This window comes from Oratosquilla oratoria, chromosome 44, assembly GCF_046742065.1.
Source record: "Oratosquilla oratoria isolate Oo_2021 chromosome 44, ASM4674206v1, whole genome shotgun sequence".
Taxonomy (NCBI): domain Eukaryota; kingdom Metazoa; phylum Arthropoda; class Malacostraca; order Stomatopoda; family Squillidae; genus Oratosquilla; species Oratosquilla oratoria.
In genome coordinates, this window is record NC_134820.1 from 18,227,602 (window position 1) to 18,246,271 (window position 18,670).

An 18,670-nucleotide genomic window follows, 5' to 3' on the forward strand; every position below is an offset into this window, starting at 1 on the left:
AAAGATGAAGTGAAGAAGTGAAGGCAGCTGTTATGATGAGAGCAGGTAAGGCACCTAGGTTGGATGGATGTCATGCAGAATGTCTGAAAAAAGGAGGTACAGTTATGGTGGACTGGCTGGTGAAGTTATTTAATGATGATAGAGTGCCGGAGGACTGGAGGAGTGCCTGTATAGTTCCACTTTACAGGGGAAAGGGGGATAAGTGTGAGTGTAGTAGTTTCAGAGGGATCAGCTTGTTAAATGTAGTTGGGAAGGCTTATAGGAGGGTGGAGGGGTGTGGAGTGTATTCAGGGATGGAATGGGTGGAAATTATTTTATGCCTTTCCCTTTTTGGCTACCTCCCTTGTAAGGGGGAAAAAGCCTTGGTATATGTATGTATGGGAAGGCTTATAGGAGGGTCTTCATTAAGAGGATTAGGAGAGGAACAGTTTGGGTTTAGGACAGGTAGGGGTTGTGTAGATCAGATTTTTGTAATAAGACGGATGAGAAAAAGCTATAGGAAAAGGTAAGGGTGTTTTTTAGGCTTTTATGGATCTGGAAAAGGCTTATGACAGGGTAGACAGGAAGGCACTGTGAGGTGCTCTGTCAGTTTTGATCTGCCAAAAACACAGATTTCCGCTGGGATGGAATCAGCGCCAGGTGCTTTATGACTGGACATATTCTTGATAGCTTTTGTGACTTCTTTAGTTGGGGGATCTGAGAGTGAGTCGTTGACTGGGACTTGAGGCAGTCTAGCTATGGCTTCATTGTTGATTGTTGATGGTTGGTTGAGGACACTGCTGAAATGTTCTACCCAGCGCTCGAGGATCTTCTCTTTGTCCGAGATCAGTGAGTTCCCATCAGTAGTAAGGACTGTGGACGATCCAGATGAGGTGGGACCATAGACAGCCTTGAAGGCACTGTAGAAGTTTTTAAAAGTCCTTCCTCTCTGCGTAGGTCTGAATTTCATCGGCTTTTTCGGTAAGCCATGTGTCCTGCATATGATGCAACTCAGATTGTGTTGTTCTTTTGGCTGCGTTGAAGGATTGTTTCTTTGAGGCGGAGGAAGGATTGTTAATGAGTGCCTTGTGAAGTCGATGTTTTTCCTCCAAGAGAGATTGGATGTGACGGTTGTCTTCGTCAAACCAGCCCTGATGTTTTCAGGTAGTGGAATCCACAACGCTAGAGGCGGGGGTATAAATTGCACCACGGAGACGCGCCCATTCAGTTTCTACATCGGCTTTTGGTTCTGTGTTGGGAGGTTAGAATTTGTTCTCTAGCTCCTCTTGGACGGCGCAGGTTTCCAGAAAGAGAAGTTCGTTGCTGTTGCATTTTTCCATACCATATTTCCCAAGCACTCCCTCCTACGATATATGGTCGCGGCCAACTCGGGCATTAAAGTCTCCAAGAATTATTAGCTTGTCGGTCCTGGGTACGACAGAGATGGTGTCCTTCATGTCCGCCTAAAAACTGTCTTTCACCACATCGATGTTTGTGATGCTAGGGACGTAGGCGCTAATCAATATGACATCTGTTGAATGTGGGAGTCGGGTAGTCATCATCCGGTTGTTGATCCCCTTTGGGAGAGCTGTTAGTTTGTTGACCAGGTTGGACTTGATGACAAAGCCAACACCAGCCTCACGTCGATCGTCTTGATCACGGCCAATCCAGAAGAATGTGTAGCAGAGTCTCACTGTATGATTTGACCTATTTTCTTTACAATGTGTGATTTCCATGCAATTTTGATGAAAGAAGTTACGTTTTTGTCCTCTGCAAAATTGCCGACCACAGCTGTGAATACCGTCCGACTCGCTCATAGCCGACCAAACTCGAACAAGGACGGTTTTTGCTGAAATGACCGATTTTATATAAAAAGAAAAAAAAATAACTGCATTATTTGACCTATTTTCTTTACAATGTGTGATTTCCATGTAATTTGATCAAAGAAGTTGCGTTTTTATCCTCTGCGAACTTACCGACCACAGCTACGAATATCGTCCGACTCATTAATAGCCGAGCAAACTCGAACAAGAACGGTTTTTGCTGAAATGAACGATTGTATATAAAAAATTAGCATATGGTTGCATTATTTGACCTATTTTCTTTAAAATGTTTGATTTCCATGCAATTTGATCAAAGAGAAGTTACGTTTTTATCCTCTGCAAAATTACCGACAACAGCTATGAATACCGTCCGACGGTTTTTGCTGAAATGCACGATTGGTCAAATTACATGAAAATCGCACATTCTAAAGAAAATAGACGAAATGATTTAACTATATGCAATCTATTACACTAATAACACAATAGTAAGAAACTTAATAGTGTTGTTTGATCCATACCACCAGTGATCATACGTGGCGGGCTGTACGAATCGTAGCTGTGGTCGGTAATTTTGCAGAGGATAAAAGCGTAACTTTTCTTTGATCAGATTACATAGAAATCACACATTTTAGAGACGATAGGTCAAATAATGCAACCATATGTTAATCTTTTATATAAAGATGTGTATTTGAGCAAAAACCGTCATTGTTTGGTTGAGGTCGGCAATCAGTGAGTCGGACGGAATGTGGTTGGTAATTTTGTAGAGGATAAAAACGTAACTTCTTTGATCAAATTACATGGAAATCGCACATTTTAAAGACAATAGGTCATAATGCAACCATATGCTATTTTATTTTTGTAAAATTGTGCATTTCAGCAAAAACAGTCCTCAACATTCCTTATCACTCATTCTCGATAACCGTTCGTACATCCTTGTCGACCACTGTATGTATATATATGCATATGTATATATATGTATATATGTATATGTATGTATATATATAATTATATATGCATATATATGCATATATATGCATATACATATATGCATATACATATGCATATACATATATGCATATACATATGCATATACATATGCATATGCATATGCATATATGTACATATACATATGTACATATACATATATGTACATATATGCATATATATACATATACATATGCATATACATATGCATATATGCGTATACATATATGCATATATATATGCATATATATGCATATATATATATGCATATATATGCATATATATGCATATATGTATACGCATATGCATATGTATATGCATATACATGTATATGCATATACATGTATATGCATATATGTATATGCATATATGTATATGCATATATATGTATATGCATATATATATGCATATATATATGCATATATATATGCATATATATATATTACAGCTTTTTCAAGTACAAGTTGAGATACAAATGCTTGAGATTAAATAAGGGGAAAGGAGGGTCCGGGGAGAGAATAAGGGGGGGGGAAGGCAGAGGGGGAGGAGGTAGTGGGGGAGGAGGAGGAGGGTGGGGGGCTTGGACACTTTTATACATATATGTACATATATGCATATATATACATATACATATATATACACAAGTACGTGCACACATACATGTGTATGTGTGTATTGCATTCGTTGCATCATATGTGTGTGCGTACGTACACGTATTTGTAACCGTACATGTACATGTTCATATGTACAAATTTATAGATGGACTTACTTGTAGATGTGTGTGTGTGTGTGTGTGTGTGTGTGTGTATAATATATATATATATATATATATATATATATATATATATATATATATATATATATATATATATATATATATATATATATATAATTACAACCGTTGCACAAGACAATATTTCGACGTAGACGGGAAGGACGGACTGATTCTCTGAGGATAAAAGTGAAACTATGAGGGCCTGAGGCAGACAGCGACATAAAAATCCAGACACAAGGAAAACAAAAGTGCATTCGATTCTCACCGAAAGTGAAATCGGCGCGCAAAGCAGTCGGGGGTCTGGGGAAGGCGGCGGCGGCGGGGAAGTGGGGGTGTTGGGGTCGGAAACCACTCGCCGTGAGTGCAAGGTGATGACGGTTATGTTTGTGGTGAGTTAATGTTCTTATGTAGGTTAAAATGTTCCGTCACTGTGATCAGACTCTAAATGGCGGTGTCCGTGCTCTTCACTTCTTCGTTCCTGAGTCTGTCATTCAGTTTTTGTTGTATTAATTGTATATTTACTTTCTATGTATTTGTTCTTCATTTGCTTATTCATGTGCTGCAGTGGCCGGGGGTCGACCATAAAACATAAAGGTAACCCGACCTGGATACTGTATGATTCATCCGCTCCAATCCTACGTAATAAAATCATCTAACGGCTCTATTGAAATTCAAAAGACAGACTGATATGTTGACGACTTCAAGAAATGGCTTACAGAATAATAGGTCCGTTTTTAAGTACATCATATTGTATACATTGTATTCTCCATTCTCTGCTCTTCACTACAGTTAATTCCATCTTATGGTGAAGTAACAGAAATGACAAATGAGGTAATTATTAGGTACTAACGTTCATGATGACATTTATTAAACGATGAAGCACTCGAAATTTTTGGAAACATTTCAACTTGGAGGGAGAGAGAGAGAGAGAGAGAGAGGGGGGGGGGCGGATGGGGGAAAGACTCGAGAAAGGGTAGGGTGTGGCTGGGGAAAAGATATTAAACAGATTAACTGAATTCATGAATAGTTTGTATACACACGCGCGCGTGTGAACTACACGTATACATACAAACATCCAGTTACATCACGTATACACACGCACATACACACGCACACACACGCACACACACGCGCACACACACACGCGCGCACACACACCACACACACACCACACACACACCACACACACACCACACACACGCGCGCACACGCGCACACACACACACACACACACACACACACACACACACACACACACACACGAACAAACACACGAACACACACACACCCACGAACGCACACACACACACACACACACACGAACACACACACGGACGCACACACACATACATAACGTACAGTAGGAGAAAGGGAGCAGGTGCCATGTTCTCCCCTTGTTTAGAGAGAAAAAGAGAAATAGAGAGTTAGATTTAGATATCTTAGACCTACTGCAGAGAGCTAGAATCAAGGCCTCTACAAGTAAAAAAAAAAAGAAAAAAAATCCTTTCTATTCTTTGCCCCCTATTTTCCGACAGCACGGAACTGATGCGTCTGACATTTTTGAGGAGTTGCAAGTGGAAAGTCTGGTCGTTTAGAAAATCACTCGAAACATTTGCAATTTTCGAAAATAAGAGCTGCACAAAGACGAAAAAAATTGTACGTTACGACTACCTCTTTGTTTTATGCAACCTGCCTCATTATCGACGAAAAAAGCAAAACGTTCCTCTGTGTTCGTTGGAACCAGCGACTGTCTGTCTTTAACAGTGATTCCCATCCGGTGTGCCGCGGCACCCAAGGATACCGCGAGATCAACTGAGGGTGACGCCAAAATTCAGGACAAAACTAATTTTCGTATTACCGATCCTCTCTGTCATCCATTTTTGATCATTAAAGCAGCATCAGTGTAAAGATGAGTATTTACATATTATCCAGGGACAAACTTTTGTTACACTGTCAATAGATCATACTGCAGGGAGGGCGTGGGGGGGGGACGTTGTTGAGGATCACCTCCCTATCAATTGTCCACAAGGGTCACCAGTATTCTTCAGCACCTCGACTTATAGGTTCTTCAGAGCTATGCAGTCCTCGGTCTCTGAACAGATCTCATTCTTGACCAATTTTTTTTCCATCATTTTCTTTGTTCAAAGAAAGCTGACGTCTAAGAAATCTGCTGCTGCTGCTGCTGCTTCTGCTGCTTCTGCTGCTGCTGCTTCTGCTGCTGCCTCTCCTCCTCCACCTCTTCCTCCTCTTCCGTTTTTCCTTCTCTTCCTCCTCCTCTTCCTCATCCACTTCCTCGTCCACTTCCTCATCTTCATCTTCTTCCTCATCTTCTTCCTCTTTTTTCCTCCTCCTCCTCCTCTTTCTCCACTCCACTTTCTCTTCTTTCTCATCCTTATCTTCCACTTCCTCCTCATTTTCTTCCTTCTCTTCCTTCTCTTCCGCCGTCTCTTCATCTTCTTCCTCATCTTCTTCCTCTTTTTTCCTCCTCCTCCTCCTCTTTCTCCACTCCACTTTCTCTTCCTTCTCATCCTTATCTTCCACTTCCTCCTCATTTTCTTCCTTCTCTTCCTTCTCTTCCTCCTTCTCTTCCTCCTCTTCCTTTCCCTCCTCCCCCTCCTCCTCCCCCTCCTCCTCTCCCTCCTCCTCCCCCTCCCCCTCCTCTCCCTCCTCCTCCTCCTCCCCCTCCTCCTCTCCCTCCTCCTCCTCCTCCCCCTCCTCCTCTCCCTTTCCTTCCTCTCCCTTTCCTTCCTCCTCTCCCTTTCCTTCCTCCTCTCCCTTTCCTTCCTCCTCTCCCTTTCCTTCCTCCTCTCCCTTTCCTTCCTCCTCTCCCTCTTCCTCTCCCTCCTCTCCCTCCTCTCCCTCTTCCTCTCCCTCTTCCTCTTCCTCTCCCTCCTCTCCCTCTTCCTCTCCCTCCTCCTCTTCCTCCTCCCCTCCTCCTCACCTTCCTCCTTACCCTCCTCCTTACCCTCCTCCTTACCCTCCTACTCTCCCTCCTCTTCTTCCTCTTCTTCATCCTCTAATTCATCCTCTTCTTCATCCTCTTCTTCCTTTTCCTCTACTTTTCTTTCTTTTCCACCTTTTCCTTCCTCTTCTTTCTCCTCATCATCCTCATCTTCCTCCTCTGCTTCCTCATTCTCTTCCTCCTCTGCTTTCTCATTCTCTTCCTCTTCTCTCTTCTTCTTCCTCCTCCCCTTCCTTTTCCTCTTCCTCCCCATCCTCTTCTTCCTCCTTTTCTTTCTCCTCTTCATCCTCCTTTCTCCTACTCCCTCTCCTCCTCCTCTTCATCCTCCTCCTCTTCATCCTCCGCCTCTTCATCCTCCTTATCCTCCTCCTGCTTCTTCCTTATTCTCCTCCTCCATGTTATCCTTCTCTTCTCTTCTGCCTTCTCCTCCTCCTCGTCTTACAAGTCTCTAATAAACAATCTATCCTACACACAACGCAAATGCTAATTAATCCAACGTTTCTTCCTGACGAGATCATTGGGAGCGCCTGAGGACCGCTGTTGCTGGCCGTGACGGGGCCTCAGGACTTTGCTCAGAGAACTTTGAGGCAACAATTTGCCCAATGCATTCCATTGAGTAGCCTCACGTTGAGACACCTGTCTTCTGGAACTCGCCTACTCCCAAGGGAAGTGAAAAACCCCTAGTAGGACAAAGCCCCGTCAGCTGCGGTAAACCGCTGGATTATTTTAGGCCAACGTTGGGTCGCCTCCCCGCCTTGCCTAGGGCTGTCGGGAACCAACGCGGTAACTCCCCGGCGGGTCTCGAGATTCGAACTTGGGACCACAAGTTCATGAGCTCAAGACGGTTCCCGCGGGGCTAAAACTGAGTCACAAAGTTGAGTTTATCATGATTATGCAGAAATCCTCTTCTTTGCTCGTAGAAAAAATAAAAAAATAAATAAAATGAAAAATAAAAACAATGTGAGAGGTCACGAAATTTTGTTATTTTTTGTTTAATTTTATTCAAAAAATTCCTGTGTATGAAAAGGGTTTTTCTCTTTTGATAATGAACCATTTCAGTCACCTCTTCATACTAGAAAAATACTGAAGATTTTGGAAATTACAGTACATCAGAAACTATAAGAATGATGACGGAATCATCTTCCAGCAGACACTTTAGTTCAATCGGAAACCACGCCCAATTGTAGACGTGATCAAATGCTCTGTGGTTAGAGCACTCGCAAAATATTTTGAGCACAAGAGAGAGGGGGCAAGGTCGGTGCGCGCGAAAAACCAGGTCTTCGCGTTTGGTCGTGAAATGAAAGTATGATTTTGTCCTACATGGGAACAGATGAGCTGGTTGAAAACCCAGTACACACACACACACACACACACACACACACACACACACACACACACACACACACACACACACACACACCACACACACACACACACACACACACACACACACACACACACACACACACACACACACACACACACACACACACACACACACACACACACACACACACACACACACACACACACACACACACACACACACACACACACACACACACACACACACACACACACACACACACACACACACACACACACACACACACACACTATATATATATATATATATATATATATATATATATATATTATATATACACACAGTATATACGTTTGTATACATGTGTACGTATCTGAATAGAATCACCAGTGACGGTGATGTCGATCAAATAATTCCGACTGTCGTCTCCATATTCGAACCTGGGCTCGTGAATTCTCACTGCCGTCGCCTTACCGACTGAGCTACTGACCCTATAAAATTCACCAACCTGGAAGTTAATCTACTTCCCGAGGAACTAAGTCGACTGCTAACTGCCGTCCGTACTTATTATTTTACAGTGAACCAGGGCTACTTAGCTAGTGGTTAAGACTGGTACGTTTCCTTGATGGACTTATCGTCGTTGTCATACCTGAATAGAATCACCAGTGACGGTGATGTCGATCAAATAATTCCGACTGTTGTCCCCGGATTCGAACCTAGGCTCGTGAATTCTCACTGCCGTTGATGTGTACGTATGCACATTTTATATGCATGTATATATTATATAATGTATATAATATAGTACAATATTATATATAATTTTGTGTGTATGTGTGTGTGTGTGTGTTATACACAAATTGAATATATTTGATAACAAGAACCCCACTTAACCTTTGCCAACAGCTCTTTAAACCACAAATGTTATCAGGTGACAAAAAAAGTTAATGTCTGTATGTATTGTACAAAGGCTTGGGACATATTGATGTACATGTATTACTAATTTTTCAGTGTACATAAAGAGCAAGTCTCTTAGTAAACTTGTTTTCTTATACAAGTCTAGGTCTGTTTGATAATGTCTCCCATGCTTTCCTTGAAAGAAATTTGTTGCCTCCCCAAAGCCAGTTTATGCTTAGCCACTGTAATACTTTTACCTTTCCGAATAGTTCCTTTTGCAGGATGCATTTTCATCTTCCTTTTCTAATCTCGTATTCACCACTCCTAGTCTCAATCTGTAATATTCTACTGTTATTCATTTAACTGTTTGTCACCTTGTGTGTGTGGGGAGAGAGGAGTCGACTATCTCCACAGACTTCCTAATGATGTTCAGTTGCCTTCAATCCATAACCTTAATTGTGCCGCCCTTGTTCACTAGCGCATGGAATCTGTTTTTAACTTCTATCTAAAAATAATTATTTCATCCCCCATCCTCTTCGTGCTTAAATTCCCTTTTGAGAACTAGTTTTTCTTCCAGTCATAATGTTGAATTTATCTGTCTACAGTATTTAACCATTCCATGGTCACTGTTAATATTTATTAACGTATCATTGATAACACTATTGCCCTCGTCTGTTGATATGAATTTCTTCCATTTCATCATAGGAAGTTCGCTGGCTGAGCGGGTTAGGGCGTCGTTACTTGCGGCGAAGGTCGAGGGGATGGCGGTTCGACCCCTGCCACCGGCGAAGTTGGACCAAGGGCATGGTTCATTAAATTCCACGCTATAAAGTCCTCTGTCATGGGGCACCGTCCTAGCCTTCCGATGGGAGGAGTTTGTGACGTTAAACAATATCAAACCATCAAACCATTTCATCGTTATCATTTGGGGTCATGAACCAGGCGCGTTGCTTCACTCACGCGCCGACGCCAGTTCCAACGGTCTCTCCGAGCAAGCTTCCATGCAGATACCCTTCCCATTCCAAACAACTCTCCACAAGTTCCATCAACTTGCCCCAACTATGAATTCTGTGGACATCCCATTCGTCTTCTCCATGAGGGCTGTCTCTTGTGGAAACCACCCTGTGTGTAGGATCAACATCAGGAAAATGCGCCGCGTGCCCATATAGCCGGAGATGACGTTAACAAATTATGCTGGTAACTGGCCTAAACTTGAGTCTCACAGTACAGTTTCTGGTTTGATATGAAGTCATTTCAGTGACATCCCAAGATTCTCCGAAGGCACTTAGTACCAAATGCATAGAAACGCCTCTTCAAGCCAGCATTCAATGTCCATGTCTCAGCGGCACAGCAAGACGGGGAGCACAAATCAATTGAAGATTCGAATCTTCAACCTCCTGCATAGATAACGACAACGCCACATACTCTGGTTGGAGAGTCCATAACACCATGGGCAATGCTAATCCTTCGAGGTATTTCTGACATGATTCACCACTATTATGCACTACAATACCAGTCTGTAAAGCTTTCATAGACCTCAATGTCCCTGCCACATGCATGGACAGACTGAAATGTGTTATCCAGTAAGCCCCTAAATTCCTAGACCTTGGTCTTGGTTCATGAAACCTGAAGTTCAAGCGGTCTCTTGTTCTGTTTGGATTTCTTTAAATCAACAAACGACTTGTACGCTTTTAGAAGAAAAGATTCATAATATCCATGCTGTGCTACTCTGCAAAATTAACTTCCAACCCATTTCAAACTTCCCAACGTACGATTCACCTACCATCTTCTTCCCTATCTATTTTGCCATTATCTAGCTTTTATGAATATAAAAGTAATAAAATTCGTTTTTTGAATCCTTGTTGAAATTTGTGCATGAACCTAAATTATCTTTGTCCTATCTTTTACGCAAACTAAACTAATTCCAGCTTTCCTTATCTGAATCACTACAGTGTCATTACCTTCCTTTTCTCTCTCTTTATGGTAGAACATTGTGTAACTGTCCTGTGGCTACTCACTCAGTCCAACGATATCCCAGCCGATGCTTACCAGTTCTTCCATCAGAATCTCCAGCTTGTATTCTTTTGCGAAGATTCTCACTTTGGAAGCTATTTCATGCCCTAGATATGGATCTTTTCGAACAAAGTTTACTTTCATCCGGTAATACACTGCCTGAAAGCATACGGGGCAATGGGGAACCTTTAGGTGATGATGACCCAACAGGGACACGTGTAACACTGGTGTATTATTCATGATATACCTAAAGAAAAAATACTTGAAACATGTACTCCAAAATACGTCTTTAATATTCACTATGTATGGTGCGTGTACATTTAAACCATAAGTTTATACTCATGTTTTCCTTCATAACATTCTCAAATGTTTATCTATAACCCTGCGTGTAAATAAAAATTAACATTCAACATAGTCCGTGCAAAGTATGAAACAAACAAAAAAGAAACCAAAAGTCTTGAGTAAGAACATTTGCAGACGACCCATTTAGTGATGTCACTCGCTGGCGTCTTGTTTTCCTTTTTTACAATGGTGTGCTTTCACATGGATATCAGAGATGAACGCCTGCTTCCGGAAGACGTGGACCCCGACACAGGTGGCGGCGCTGTCTTTCGTGCAGGGTATGAACAGTTCCCAAACGGACAGTTCCCAAGTGGACATTTGCGTAGCGGACAGTTTCTTAGCGGACAGTTGCTTAGCGGACAGTTGCTTAGCGGACAGTTGCCTAGCGGACACTTGCCTAGCGGACACTTGCCTAGCGGAGACTTGCCTAGCGGACAGCTGGTAAACAGACAGTTGCCTTTCGGGTAGTTAGTTACAGGACAGTTAGTTACAGGGCAGTTAGTTACAGGACAGTTAGTTACAGGACAGTTAGCTACCGGACAGTTAGCTACCGGACAGTTAGCTACAGGACAGTTAGCTACCGGACAGTTAGCTACAGGACAGTTAGCTACAGGACAGTTAGCTACCGGACAGTTAGCTACAGGACAGTTAGCTACCGGACAGTTAGCTACCGGACAGTTAGCTACAGGACAGTTAGCTACCGGACAGTTAGCTACAGGACAGTTAGCTACAGGACAGTTAGCTACCGGACAGTTAGCTACAGGACAGTTAGCTACCGGACAGTTAGCTACCGGACAGTTAGCTACCGGACAGTTAGCTACCGGACAGTTAGCTACCGGACAGTTGGTTAATGGACAGGTCCTTAACGGTGTTACTTTTTTGGGAGTTTGAAATATCTAATTTATTTACTCTAATTTCTCCAGGAACGAAAAGGAGTGTTTAGTTTTAAAATCTTGTTTACACAACAAAATAACAACGAAAGCACTTGGGTAACAGAACAATGTATTTTATTTTAATGGAAGTTAATCAGAAAACGAGAAAAAGATCACACGAGACAGAACAACCATGAAACACTAGCATTTAGTTTACGCGTAATGTGGATATACAAAGGTGGAGGAAAACAGATAAACAAGGTCATTCACGAGAACAAATTGGTAAAAGCCTGTATGACACACCAATTTAAAATCGCAAAAGTTGAACTTAAAATCCTATTAAAAAAAGGACACAAGATGTATTTCGCGTAATGTGGATAAACAAGGTAGAGGAGCAGAAAGAAATGTCACTCACGAGAACAATTTGGAAAAAGCTCGATTGGCACTCCTAATTCAAAATCCCAAAAGGTGAACCTAAAATTCTACCAAAAACCCCACACCAACAAAGGACGTATTTCGCGTAAAGTGGATAAACAAAGGTTGAGGAAAACATAAATAAGGTCACTCAGGAGAAAAAAATTATAAAAGCCCGATTGGCACTCCTGATTCAAAATCCCAAAAGGTGAACCTAAAATTCTACCAAAAACCCCACACTAGACATAGGACGTAATTCCTATAGAAAACCATTACTTGGTTTAAAACCCTAGGCTGTTACTGCATACCTTGTGAGATAAAGTCTCCGCAAAAAAGGAGACGGATGGCCAGTAACCGACTCGAACGAAATGAGGAAGAAAGCGCGCCGAAAGAGGTTTGAGCTAATCTAAAATACTCGCAATTGACCCGACAGGTTAAAGGAGCCGAAAGGTATAACAAAAGGAAGTTTTTCCTATACCACTCTGGATAAAAGCATAGTAGCCTACTAACTACTTACACTACTAACCTTAGATTACACACACAAGAATATTATATACGTATCCAAAAATAGATACTAGCACAAAGAAAATAAAAGACAAGATAATTAACTGGCAACTTGAGTGCGCAAATGAGCAATGTCCAGCCTGCCGATGATGGAAGCAGTTACCCTATGTCTAAACTTGGATAAATTAAAAAAAATTGGAGTAAGTCGCAGCGTACTGACATATGGTAACTGTGTTACTAATTGTAATAAGATAAAGCTGGACATATTACACCAAAGAGAGAGGTAAAATAATAAGAAACATAACCAAAAGTACAACTTGGTAATTTACACACATACGCTGCCCTCACGGCTTACTATGTCCTGAGGGCAGGACACCAAAAACACCCGCTGCGATCTGACACGTTGACTTTCTGGGTGTGACACTTGTATACACAGCTGACAGATAAAGGGGAGTTAAGCTACGTGCTGGTAGACAACTAACGACCAACACGAGAAAGAAAAAAATAACGTGGACATTGTCTATATGACAGCGGGCAGTTGCTTAGCAGACAGTTAATCAACGTTTTATGATTAGCAGGTTAGGTTTGGTTTGGTTACGTATTGGGCAATTATCCACTATTTTTGGAGAAACTGCCCGGTGAGTGAATAGCCTTTATACTGTGAAACATTCCATACAGACTACTTTGTGGTAGAGTCATGCAACGAGACCAAGCCGCTAACAAGAGAATCGGTCACTGGAACTTGCTTGATTTTGTATTCTCTTATCTATGCACAAGGTCTTATGTACACTGATTTATCAGTAAATTGTACAAAGAATGGACAACTATTTATCTCCTGGATTTATACTCGGGAAAACTCTAGTTGATAGTTTTTCGATGATTGCCTAAGTAAAACAAAGGTTGTTGATCTTTTTATTTTTATTTTTGGATCAATAAATTACCGCACTGCTGTGCACATTGACTTAGGCGTATCCTGAACGAGGGGTCGTGTAGGTGGGTTCGGGATAGCGGGCTTCTCCTTCATAATCGACCTGAGCCACGAAGCCAGAGTCTCCGTTGACGGTGTACTCGACCCTCCTGAGGCGACCGTCGGGCTGGAGGACGAAGTACGAGCCCTGGGAGTCGTAACCGTCACGGGAATCCTGCTGACCGAAGTCGTTACCGGAGTACTCGTCCTTCACGTTCCAGTCAAAGTTGTACTGTGCTGGACCCTGGAAGTAACGCAACACAAGTGTGTTATACTATCAATAACCTGCCCGTTTGGTATCATTGATGGAGAAGGAGCAGGTGCAGCGGGTTGACGATAGGTTGGGGCTGGAGGGTTGTAGGACGGAGGGGTGTCGCAAGTGGCCACGACAGCCAGAGCGGCGAGGAGAACAACCTGGTTGGGGAAGAAGTGTCATTAGTCATCACAGCAAACCCCTTTAGATCAGAACGACAGTGTCGATAAAGGTTGGGGTATTCAAGTGTGGCAGGAGGTGAGTCGCACCTTGAGGACCATGTTGGTGTTGGAGGAGGAACTGATGCAGACCGAACCTAGTGAGGACTTATATACATATCACGCCAATGCAGCTTGTGACGTAACGTGTGGGCGGGCCTTCTGGTCGTTTCGAAATGTCTCTTCTCACACGTTCTTCGAAGACTCGGCTTGGAAAGTTTTTATGAATCGGAAAGAAAGAGGAATATAGTTAAGAACTGCGAAGATGTTTGTATTGAAGTTTTGGACACTTTACAGCATGGGTTCTCAGTCGGGGGTTCTTGAACCACCAGAGGTCCTCGTGAAGTTCCCCCTGTGGGGTACTTAGATGGCTAAATTTCAATATTTGTTCTCGGTGAAATAACTATAATTTCATTCCTGTACGTAAAATATTTTTGTAAACTGCTTGTTATGTTAATGTCTTTGCTTATTAAAGTTGTAATTTTAACCTTTTCATAACAAACATTACAGTACCAGTTTATAGTGAAATAGTCTTTATATATTACCATTCTCTATTTGGTGTCGGATGAATGGAGGTACGAGTCTTGTAACTCTCAGTGGTGGGAGACTTCAATGCAGAAATGGTTTGGTAACCCCTGTTCTGTAGTTTCTGGTAGTCATCTGATTTTCTTTTGCATTGGTATCTTTCTCAGTACGATATCAAAGAGTCCATATATGAAAACTGAAACTCTCGACAGGGAGTAATGAAAATTTAACCAAGGATATTTGTAAAAAACTACTATAATGATAGTTAAGTTGTAACGATTCCCATGTGGCACTTTTGAATGTATCATAAAGTTTAAAACTCGGGGTCAGTGATCAAAGAACTCTTTTACTAACAAGTTTATAATATCTTCACCATTAGGTTGTCAGCAGTAGGTAAATGACAATTTCATACCAATTAACCTTTAGTGATATATTTTACATAAACTGATTACCATCAAGAACATCAATTAATCAGGTGCTTTTTCTGTTTTGTAGTTAACATTTCCTTATTCCACTTCTGATTCCCCCGTTGAGAAAACTAAGAATATATCAATTATTCCAGAAGACAACTGATATGGAACTAAAAGATTATCACTTATCAGTTCTTGCATTTTTGTGAGGTCGAATGCTTGTATATTTGTTTTATTTCTAGTTATCAGTTATCCAGGTTCATTATCTGTTTCACATTTGTTATGCATCTTTATATCAATGGATTCTATAATTTCAAAGAAATGGATGTCTCCAAACATCAGTCGTGATGAAAATTTTTGTGCCAAGAGAATGTGGGTTTACTATTTGAAATCCCTCTATTTAATTTACATTTTAGTTGATCTTGTCATTTGTCCTTCACCTGCAATTTACTCTATAGGCGTACTGAACTAAAGTCAGTGCAAAAAAAAATCTTGTTTTGTTTCATTCGATTTCAGTCCTTTTTCATCCCGACATTTACTGTATTGACTTTGTATTCCTATTAAAAAGAACTTTTTTTCAGATCTCTGTCAGAAGAAGAATGAAAGAACTCCTTGTCTTTTCAGCATAACAGACATCAAGCGTCGGAAGTGATATCTCTTGCTGCTTTCACAGTCATACTTGGAACGACCTCAACAACCCAATTCTACCTCTGCCGCACTGAACGTCTTGCAAGTGCAGTTTCCTTTCACTTCAGAAAGGGAAGGTGCATCCATCAAATATCCAATGCAAAAAGTCTCCGTGTGTGTAGGTCATTCATTTCTCTACGACGTTCATTCTCAAAATAATAGTCAACGAACCACCTAGAGAGGTATGAGGTCTCGTAAGTGGGACCATGAACCTAAAACTAGTGGAATTCAGTGGATACCTGATGATTCTATCTGGTGTAAAATGGATCTATAAGAGGTTAAAAAATAGCAACACATAAGTATGAGTTACATGTGAAAACGGGTCAAGAACCTCTGCTCTCGGGTTGAAGTTCCATTGGTAAATCCATGATGCAGTTTCACTTACACAAGTTCAAAGCCAGTATATCCTAAATAAATACATCATATCATTCTGTGGAGTCGCATTTTACCACTGCCTTATGGGCTACTATTTAGGATTCTAATGGTAGAGCCCCACAATGAACGTAAGAGAACATTTGAAATCAATATGGCCATAATGCTCTATCATCTTACTCTTTCACCCCAATTTTCAAAGAGGTTCTTGAGGTTGCGAGGAGCATTAAAACAAGGTCATGCGAGAAACTGTGGAGGACCCGCCTACCTGTTACGTCACCAGCAAGGCTGGTGTCACGTGTATATAAACCGACATGAACGTCAGTCTGCATCAGTTCTTCCTCCATCTCCAGCATGGCTCTCAAGGTGAGTCTTCTCGACTGTAAACCAGAGTTCAAGTGTGACAAGATTCATTGGCACTGACTGGCAGTTTTTCTTTCTTTTAACTAATGTTCCTTCTTCCTCAACCAGTTTGTTCTCCTCGCCGCTCTGGCTGTCGTGGCCACCTGTGACACCCCTCCGTCCTACAACCCTCCAGCCCCAACCTATCGTCAACCCGCTGCACCTGCTCCAACGGTAAGAAGATAAAACTTCATCACTGATACCAGATGTGTAGGTTGTTGATATTATACACCCCTCCGATGTTAAGCCGAATAATCTTGTCTTACCACCACACTTGTGTTGCGCTACTTGCAGGGTCCAGCACAGTACAACTTTGACTGGAACGTGAAGGACGAGAACTCCGGCAACGACTTCGGTCAGCAGGATTCCCGTGACGGTTACGACGCCCAGGGCTCGTACTTCGTCCTCCAGCCCGACGGTCGCCTCAGGAGGGTCGACTACACCGTCAACGGAGACTCTGGCTTCGTGGCTCAGGTCAACTACGAAGGAGAAGCCCGCTACCCCGAACCCACCTACACGACCCCTCGTTCAGGATACGCCTAAGTCGGCACTGCTTAGTGAACCCATTCAGAAATAGTAACATGTTCGTCATACATGTAAATCAGTGTTGTAATTTATTGAATCACAAATATAAAAAAGAACTGATTATTTCTATTTTTGATAAGCTCGTTTATATATATTTTTTCAATGTGACCTTCCAATATATTCATTACAGTGCTAGGCAATGTTAATTAAGCTCGACTTGTTTACAAGAATGAATCAGAATGCTTATACAGACAAATGGAGGAAATGATAGGTCAGATGAAATCTGAAATTTTCACCCGTAATGAACACCAATTTCAAAATGAGACAAACGGCACACTTTTTTCATATTGAAAAATCTTGTGACATCAAGTGTGAGTCAGCACTATTCAAGAAAGTGCAATTATTGAACATGAGACACCTTGGAAAATCACAGACGACCACAACCTGCAAAGTTAGATGGAGGAACTGACGAACATCTGCTGGGGAGAGGAAAAGTAAGGACATAAGTCCATAGGCTATGTGCAGTTAATATCTCAGGGGTTATAGTAGCATTTTATGGACCAGAATCATGCAGTTTTTTTTTTCTTTCTTTTCCACCACCCTTTCCCCCCTCTCATATTAGCTCCTCATGGATGACAGGTCATTCCTGTATCCCATCCACTGCTCTGGTTCAGAAGCAATGCAGGAACACACAGTAAATCCACAGCAAGGCCGCTTCACTTAATCGGCGCCGGCCTTTCCCCCATCCCCTCATGCGAAGGGGAGAAATCCCTTCGGGCTGCGTCAAAATATCGTTCACACATAAGCACCGCCTATCTCCTTCCCCTCCCTTCCTTGCATAACAGTATCATCTATACACATCCATTCTCCACTCATCCCTATCTCCTGATTCTCCTTTGCTCGACAGACATTCACCTCATGCTCAACGCCCCCTTCACCCCATCCATCCATCTCATCCTGTAAAAAACATGTTGTACAAATGCATAAAAAGAAAACCGTTCATGAACATCAACGGGAGAGAAGGAAACAAAATTAGAAAAAATAAGCAAGAGATATAAAGAAGTCTAATCCCTTCGCAGTCTATTAGAAAAAATACTGCAGTGGGAGCCAAATCTATAAAAAAAAAAGATACGATGCCAACAGATGGAAGATGTCAATAGAAGTAGAAAAACAGTCACACAAACAAGATTGTAGTAGATGGAGCTGTAAAATCTGGGATATTTTAGAAGTGACTCCGAATTGCACGTGACCAGTGTCATGGTTACCCAAAGAAAAGAAAAGTCTCGCCTTTCAATAAACAAAGGCGACAGTTTCCCGTTTCTCGAGGTGTCTCAGATTTTGTCTCGTGCGCAGACTGCAGCCATCAGGTAGTTACCAAGTTCATGAGGTTAGAGGAAGATGATGGTTGTCACCATGTATAGG

At 41.9% G+C, this 18,670-nt stretch overlaps 3 protein-coding genes across 3 annotated transcripts in view; 2 read left to right on the forward strand and 1 right to left on the reverse strand.

Annotated features, from left to right (window-relative positions):
• The window catches only part of LOC143022399 (sodium/hydrogen exchanger 9B2-like), a 607,113-nt gene that overhangs the window by 319,837 nt on the left and 268,606 nt on the right, over positions 1-18,670 (forward strand). The window lies entirely within an intron of this gene.
• On the reverse strand, positions 13,852-14,390 carry LOC143022325 (cuticle protein 8-like). The gene is made up of 3 exons (XM_076180473.1): positions 14,379-14,390; positions 14,175-14,270; positions 13,852-14,100 (listed from the first exon to the last, which is right to left on the reverse strand). The coding sequence occupies exons 1-3, from the start codon at positions 14,388-14,390 to the stop codon at positions 13,852-13,854; spliced, it is 357 nt and encodes a 118-aa protein (XP_076036588.1).
• Positions 15,852-17,266, forward strand: LOC143022401 (cuticle protein 21-like). Its single transcript, XM_076180570.1, has 3 exons — positions 15,852-16,687; positions 16,793-16,897; positions 17,018-17,266. The coding sequence occupies exons 1-3, from the start codon at positions 16,676-16,678 to the stop codon at positions 17,264-17,266; spliced, it is 366 nt and encodes a 121-aa protein (XP_076036685.1). The 5' UTR covers positions 15,852-16,675.

Excerpts from the sequence above, each read along its gene's own strand:
- LOC143022325 (XM_076180473.1), bottom strand. Across the intron at positions 14,101-14,174 it reads ATCGTCAACCCGCTGCACCT|GGTCCAGCACAGTACAACTT; the intron begins GCTCCTTCTCCA and ends CGTTACTTCCAG.
- LOC143022401 (XM_076180570.1), top strand. Across the intron at positions 16,898-17,017 it reads CCGCTGCACCTGCTCCAACG|GGTCCAGCACAGTACAACTT; the intron begins GTAAGAAGATAA and ends CGCTACTTGCAG.